Raw genomic sequence first — 8,383 nt, forward strand, 5'->3', positions numbered from 1 at the left:
AGAAAATGTGACTGAATTGTCAAAGATAAATGAATATTTATTTGAGCAAGTCTTAAAGAAAATACAAAAGAAATGACAGTTCTTCAGTCGATAGTTATAAGATAGGTATTACAGAGTGATTCTACTTTATTTAGTGACAATCGATACATTCCCATTCACCCGAATATGGACCTCTTTTATACTGTTATGTAGAAGAAATTTGTAAAGTCTTCGTCATCGTTTTCGTATAGATGTTAGACATCTCTACTCATTTATAGCGACAAATGCTCCTTGGGTAGCGTCTGCTGCTGATGGCTAGAGAATGGACATATTACGGTCAATTGCAGCATAACAATATTCTGAAAAAATGCACAAAATTTTGAGATGTTCATTTTCATTGGATTCCAAATAGAACTTTTTAGTCCCATTCTATACTCAAATATGAGCAAGAATTTAAAGGTATCTGAAAAACTTGAAAGTCTTAGCAAAGGTATTTTGGTTTTCCCGCCAATTGATAGTCTTCATCATGTTTCATGAAACTCACGTGAAACATGCGCGCGCACGTTGTCGCCTGACCATCCACCGGAATTCCAGCAGACAAAGTAGCTGTCAAAGAGTGCTCCAGGAAAGCCTTATCACCCTGATAAGGGCTTTTCTTAGTGAAATCTCCGGGAATCTCGACATCCAGCAATGCTAAACAATGAAAATCTTGCCGCCAATCTCTGTGGATTGCTGGCCCAGCAAGGAAACCGAGGTAAAGGCTCTTAAATTAAGATTTTCGGGAGTTCTCTTATCACCATCCAAAAATTTCCAGATTCTGCGGTTGAGTGGAAAATTTTGGGTCAGGAGAGAGATGGATCTCTCCTGGTAAACTGGATGTCAAAGAAGGATGATGGCACAAAGAGTCACATTGGAATATTTGATCCCAATAGCAAGACTTTTGAGATCTTGAGCACTTTTCTGGAGCCGAAGAATGTGATTCAGGCGAGTGTGAACAGCTCCCGGACACTTCTGGTGTATGTGCTGAAGGAGGAGTCTCCGGAGCCAGTCAGGTATGTGCCATATCTTGTTGAGATTAATGATGCCAAAGAGAAGAAGCCGTTTGGATTGTTGGCCATGGAGAGGAGCAAGCAAGTGATGGTTCAGTTCCTGTGGAAGAAGAGAGACAACTTCGATAAGACATACAGGGATAAATTTCTAGTCATGATCCATGAGGAATGTGTACTTCTGTACACAGCCTCAATCAAGAAAATTTTCTCAGCCGAAGACGATGGACACTCAACGGCTTCTCTTAGGATCGATTTCAAGCATGATCAGTGGTTCTGTGATACCAAGGAGCTAGGGACTGAGTCTATTGTGAGGAATTTCACATGGTGTCAGTGGGATCCAGAAGTACAGAGTCTCTACTACATTCATTATAAACCATTGACTAGGAATACCCTTGAGAAGGATGAAGAGAAGGAAGATCTCAGTCCAACTCTCAGTGCTTTTCAGTTCCATGATGACCTTCCCATGGAGACTGTCTTGAACATTCCACTGAATCTTCCCAAGCTCCCACTGACAGAACCAGGAACGAAGGTGATTTACGAGGATGACACCATCCCATTGAGGATTCATGATTCCTCCCTGAACCTGGTGATTGTGTCCAATGAGATTGGGATGCTCTTCGTCTGCCACTACTACCTCTACATGCCCGTGAAGCCTCCTGAGGAATCTGGAAAGATGGAATCTGTCCACTTTGCCTATTCAGTGACTATCCTGCATCATGGATGCGTCATCCACTGCGTTGTCCCCGGGATCAGCTGGGAGAAGGCTAAACTGATGAAGCCCACATTTGCCCTCCATGGAGATCATCATTTACTGGTCTTCCAAGCTGATCTCTTTGCCCATCTCCTGGACATTGGTCTATCCCATGAACCCTGTTGCCATATCGTTTGTCCCTCCCCAGTCCCAATTCCCGTCACTCATCTCGTTCCCTGCGTCAAATGGGGCTCTCTGACTTTTGACTCTGCCACTCTCAACTTGGTCTCGATGAGTGTCTCTAAATCCCATCTCATCGAGACATTTAAAGCTGACACTTCCCTGGACAATCGCCTCAGCATCCTGCATTACTTCACTGTTCATTCTGCAGATATGGAAGTCGTAGCTGAACTCATAGGTATCCTCATGGAACACCCCATGAGCCTGGATATTGTATCGTTGATGAAGGAGGTCCTCATAGGAGGGACTTATGCTTCTGTCAAGAAGGGACTTCCTCCGGAAGCCGCAGCTCTTATCAGATACCTTCCCTTGACAATGTCCAATCCCCTGAAGCCTATCCAGGCTAAAGTCAATGATCTCTCCGTGGGTATTTCCCACGAGACTCTCTACAACACCAACATGATGCTCCTGTCCTCGCAACAGAGACTCTCCCCCTACCGAACCGATATCTGGACATGCCTCTGGGACAGGCTCAATGAGAACAAGGAACCTGTGAGATTCACTCCTGAGCAGGTTGTTGAGAAACTCATGTTCTCCTTGGCTTGCTATCAACCTGAGACTCTCTCCCGCTGTACAACTCCAATGAGTCCAGTAGGACCCAAGATTGGGGCAACGGATGTTTTTTCCTTATCCCATAGGAGTCAGTCTACGGATTTGCCTTTCGTGGAGCTGGAAGAGTGCACAGCCAGCAAACAGGAGCACGTTATATCTGTGGTGAGTGATATTTGAAAGATATTTAATTTTCCTGAAGTTTCGGATCTGCTTCCAGTTATAAGGAATGTTGACTTATTTAGGGGGTCATTGAAAACAAGAGATTGATATCTCCTACTGTTTGATCTCTTGACCGGTAAATATTGAATGGAAAAAACCAGGGGCATGACGTTTCCTATGTTTCCCATATGTTTCTAGCGTGCCGAAAAAACTTTTGAGTTTATTAGCTGTTTTCTGTCATTGTAGAATGAATTAGCAAATAATACAAATACAAAATAAAAGCCAATTTAATATAGAATAGGCAACCGAAAACCCCAAATTGGCAATCTACATAGTTTCGGAAATATCTTGTGAAATTTGTACGAAAACGGGAAAAAATTTACACTAAAACTGGTCGCATTTTTCAAAGCTATTGTCACCCCCCTGGAAAAAACTGTCAAGCACAGGGATATAATTCCCTTGAAATATTCTGAAGAGTGCTCCTTAATTTGATTTTAGAAAAACCGATTGGGCCGAAATGAAACGAAGTTAGAAAATACCGTAAAATCCGTATTTGATTAATTCTTATGTTATTGAGAAAATCCGTGAAAAAGATTTACATCCCTTTTTAAAATATGACAAGATGCAAGACAAGATTAAAAAAAAATATTCAAAGAGAATACAGAACCACTCAGAACATAAAACCGTGACTTTTCGATTATGTTGAAATGTGAAAAAAGCAGGAAAGTTTAGATTTAAATTCAAGAAGAACGATTTACTTGCTATGTCTGAAAAAATACATTGGGAATATTCAGAATCCCTGAAAATCTAAAATCGTAAATCTTCGGTAGATTTTCAAAATGTCGTAAATTACCAAATCTTAAATTGAAATGAATAAAATGGTTGAACTTTTATATTTGATATGCTAATCTTAAATTTATAAAGAAAATTAATCAATAGTTGTTCTGAATCTCCGAGAAAATATCCAAAACCGTAAATTTTCGATTAAGACTAAAATAAGAAATTTATGAATTTTAAATTAAAATAAATAAAATGATTAGAGAATGATGTTTCAAATCAAATGGTTTAATCTAAAGGACCTAAAGAGTAGAAGAAAAATCAGGAGATATGCTGAACCTCTCAGTACCTAAAATCGTAAATCTTCGGCTAAGATGAAAATGAAAAAATTTTGCATTGGAAATTAAAATAATATAAAAAAATTAAACAGCCTCGTTTAATATGGTTGAAACGTAAGAAAAATAATCAGGAGATGTGATAAACCTTTTAGCTGCTAAGACCGTAAACTTTCGGCTATGATGGAAATGAAAAAAAAATTAATTTAAATAAATTCAACAGTTAAACATCAATGTTTAAGATGATTTAACATGAAGTTAAGAAGAAAAATTTCAAGATGTTCTTAGCCTTTAAATACCTAAAATCGTAAATTTCCGAATAGGATGAAAATTAAAAAAAAAATAATTTTTAATTTGATTAACTAAAGCAGCTGAAAAGCCGTATTTTATACGGTTTAAACTAAAATTAAGAAAAATTATCAAGAGATGTAATGAATTTCTCAGTACCTAAAATCGTAAACTTTCGGCTAAGATGAAAATGAAAATTTTTTGAATTGCAAATTCGAATATATAAAACAGTTGAACAGTCTTAAGATGGTTTCATCTCAAGGTAAAAAAAATAATCAGGAGATGTACCACTGAAGCTCTCTATACCTAAAACCGTAGATTTTCGATTAGAATGAAAATCAAATATATTTGAACTAAATAAAACGGTTGAACAGCCGTGTTTGAGGTGGTTTAAACTAAAGCTAAGAAAAATACCCTGGAGATGTTTTGAGTCTTTAATACTAAACCTCCCAATCATTTTTGGTCGTTTTTCGGTCAAATGACAAACCGTGATAGGGTAGGATACTCAACAAATTTGTTTTGGAAATGAGCAAAAAATTAAAACTTAAACACCGAAAAATATATTGCATGTAAATGCTAAGAAATTCAAAAATTTTGACAGTGACATTGTACCGTTTAAAAATGTGTTAATTTTAAACCGGTAAATTTGACCGGTTCTTGGTAAGTTTAGTATTAAATACCTAAAATCGTAAATTTTCGATCATGATGAAAGTAAAAATAAGATTTAAGATAAAATTAAAATTAATAAAACGGTTAAAGAGCCATTTTAGATAGTTTTAATTAAAGTAAGAAAGAATAATTAGGAGATATCCTGAGTATTTTAGTACCTAAAACCGTACATTTTCGGTTAACATGAAAATCAAAAATTTTCGAATTAAATTCAAATAAATAAAAATTTTGAACAGCTATGTTTGAGATGGTTTTATCTAAAATTAAGGAGAATAATCAGAAGATGTCCTGAACTCTTCAGTACCTAAAACCGTAAATTTTAAACTCAAAATAATGAAGGGGTAAACAGCCATGTTTTAGACGATTATTAATACATTAAGGACGATTGGGTCACCAGTGAGCCAAAAATGAAATTTTGCTACGGACACTCAAAATCGTGTTTTAGTTTAAAAAATCGGAAAAGTGATTTTTTCTGATCCTGGATTTTTGACCCTCTCGTTTTTAAAGGGCTAAAGTTAAGAAGAATAATCAAGAAACGTTCTGAGGCTATCAGTATCTAAAATCGTAAATTTTCGATTAAGTTGAGTAAAGATGTAGAATTCAAATAAGCAAAATCGTAAATTTTCGATTAATTAAGAGACTCTGAAGACTCAAGGAAATGAACGAATTTTAAATGTAACACTAAACCCAAGACCCGGTCAAATTGACCGGTTTAAAATTAACACATAATTTAAACGGTAAAATGTTAATATCAAACTTAATGAATTTCTTTAAATATGCATGTAATATAATTTTCAGTGCTTTAATTTTAATTTTTTTGCTCTTTTCCAAGACAATTTTGTTGAGTATCTTACCTTACCATGGTTTGCCACTTAACAGAAAAACTACCAAAAACGGTCTGTAGGTTTAGTGTTAAAAAACGGTTAAACTACTCTGAAAAAAATGTTTTGTCAAATTAACAAGACAAGTTTGTAAAAAGGATGTTTTTCCATACAGAATATGGAAAAGTTTTGTCAAATCGGAGGCTAACTGAATTTTGTTAAAACTTTGTCAAAAAGGTGTTTTTCTATATAAAATGCAAGAAAAAGTTTTGTCAAATTGGTAAATAACATCCTTTTGACAAAATTTCAACAAAATCCATTTGTTCATTTAACAAGACATTTTTTTCAGAGTAGTTTCACTACATTTACTGCATAAATTGCAGAACCTGAGAGAGCTGAGTGTTCACCTGGCCAAGTACACTGCTAAGCAGAATGTTGGCTTCCGGTGGTTGAAGAATTCCTACGATCAGGCTCCCACTTACGTTCATACCGTGGCTTCAATGTACGCAGCGGCTCAGTATGAAATGTCCAAGGTCCTCTGTGGATTTGTTTGCCGTTTTGCAGGTGTTGATCCTCATATGGAGACCCTCAAGGGATTCCCTTTGATGTAAGTTGAACTCTCGGTAAGTCTTTCTGGACATTCCCACTAAATAGCCCTGGTTTTGCAGTGATTCTCTGTCATCTACTCGTCAATATGCCCTGTACTCCTCCTTGGAGAGATTCTGCTTGTCCGCTCAGTCTCTAGCCTATCCTCTGCCTCAGGGATTCTCCTCTTTCTTTGCCTATTTGGGCTACAGGACCCTGTCCTATGACATGTTCCTGCAGTATGTCCAGAGGCATGTCTTTGAATTGCAAATTGATGTTATGAAGGCAATTCTGTCAGACATGGGAGATTCTTCTGAAGGTCTGAGGCGGAAGCTCAATCTTCTGTCGATGCTTCCGAGATCCAGGGCTAGGAGACTCTTGAATAAGTGGACTCACACCACGAGCTTGCAAATCCGGGCTCGGGATCATGCAACAAATATTCTCTGTGGTGTTCCTGTGTACCCAAGAGGATCCCATGGGCAACTGAAGCAGAATGTAAGGCATGGGGGCATCTATCCAGATGACCAGGAGACAATAGGTCCCCTCGACACGTTTCTTGATCTTCTCACGGCTAAAGCGAATCTGAATGAGATTGACTTCAATCTCCTCATTGATGCCACAATCAGTTCGCTGGAGAAGTAATTCCTCCTTTGTCTCTGGCCAGAACTTTCTCACGCTTCCCGCGCAGCACAATTGAGCGTGTCAACCTTGGCCGTGTGGCTGCAGAATTTATTTAAATAATCCAACAGATGAGTGTCGCTTAATTGCATAATTATCGATGATGTACCCAAAACGAGATTTATTAACCAACCATTTTTTTTGTTGATCCCCAACTCTCAGTTTTTTGCTCTGCAAAGGCACCTTTTGAATTATGAACACTTGAAGCTGAGAATAAGAGATTTTTTAAATTGAATAATTTTGGGCTTTAGGCATATTTTTTCGATCAATTTTTTTTCGATAGAAGGAGAAGGAACAAAATGAACAGAGACACGCAAAGTGGATTATTAAATTCTCAAAACGCAAAGATTTTTTCAATGAAATCGCGAAAACACGTTAGAATACACGAGAGTTGCCAAGGGAGGGACATTTGTGGGTAGCGGTGTACGGTGCTATTACAGCGTACACCGCTACCAGTATAAGAACAGCCGAAAGCCATTAATTTTATTTATTGCCAAGAATATTAATGTATATCATTCGTATTTTTTACTTATCTTTGGACTAAAGTGAATTGCTTTCTTAAAAAGAAATACACAGATTTTGAATTTTTTGGGCAGAGAAATGTGATTTTTTGACAGAAAAACCATCGAATTTGGTAGGTAAAAAGTAGAAAACCAGTGATAAGCCCAGATAAGCTTATGGTAGCTGAGATTCTTTACAGGTTCTTTACGGAGCCCATCATTAGAAGGATCTCGATCTCATATACAATATATACTAAAATTTCATCAAAATCGCTTCATAAACACTGAAAATATGGTCCGGTCAAGACATTTTTGGTTATATGTCAGGTCAGGGAACATCGAGGGAGGAGTGCGACCACCAGTTGGAAAGGTCTTGACCTCAGCTACAACATACTAAAATTTAAAGAAAAAGTATCGACTAGTTTTCGAAATATTCGAGATCGATTAATCGATAATCGATTCTTCGATTAATGGGACCTTTGAATAAACCGTATGAAATTGGGATGTTATAAGGGTTGTAGTACTCCACCATAGCTTTATTACTAAAGTTAATACTACTTACCAAACTTAGTTTACTTACCAAACTTCAGTACCTTAAGTGGTACTACTCGAAAGCTATTAGGTCCAGCTATAATTTACTAAAATTTGAGATCGATCGATGTCATAGGGGCTGAGTTATTGAAAAAAATTAAATTTGGGGGTGTTTAAAAATGGCGGAAGAAGGGGGTGGGGGGTGGATCTTACATCACCTACTTCTAGCCGCCCATCGACATTTAACCTTTACTGAAAACCGCTTGTCGATATCTCTGCGACGGACGAGACGGGACGGGGCGGGACGGACGGGACGGACGGGACGTCCGCGAAAATCGATTTTTAGTGCACATGATATTCGTGATCTGTGAGTATCAAAACGTGTAAATCCAAAATTTGGGCCCGATCTGACGATATCGCATTTTACCTGTGACCACAAAAGCTGAGATTGTAAAGAATCTCAGTTAAAATGATCAATGACATTTTAAAAGCCAGCAAATCACAATTTTACTACTTATGCTTCAGGCAC

The 8,383-nt window shown here is 37.5% G+C and overlaps 1 protein-coding gene across 1 annotated transcript; it reads left to right on the forward strand.

The window, feature by feature from the left end:
• The first annotated feature begins 535 nt into the window (after window positions 1-535).
• On the forward strand, window positions 536-7,061 carry LOC129806203 (protein pigeon). The gene is made up of 4 exons (XM_055854610.1): window positions 536-733; window positions 794-2,673; window positions 5,944-6,167; window positions 6,229-7,061. The coding sequence occupies exons 1-4, from the start codon at window positions 670-672 to the stop codon at window positions 6,785-6,787; spliced, it is 2,727 nt and encodes a 908-aa protein (XP_055710585.1). The 5' UTR covers window positions 536-669; the 3' UTR covers window positions 6,788-7,061.
• Window positions 7,062-8,383: the final 1,322 nt, after the last annotated feature.

Source organism: Phlebotomus papatasi, chromosome 3, assembly GCF_024763615.1.
Source record: "Phlebotomus papatasi isolate M1 chromosome 3, Ppap_2.1, whole genome shotgun sequence".
Classification (NCBI taxonomy): Eukaryota; Metazoa; Arthropoda; class Insecta; order Diptera; family Psychodidae; genus Phlebotomus; species Phlebotomus papatasi.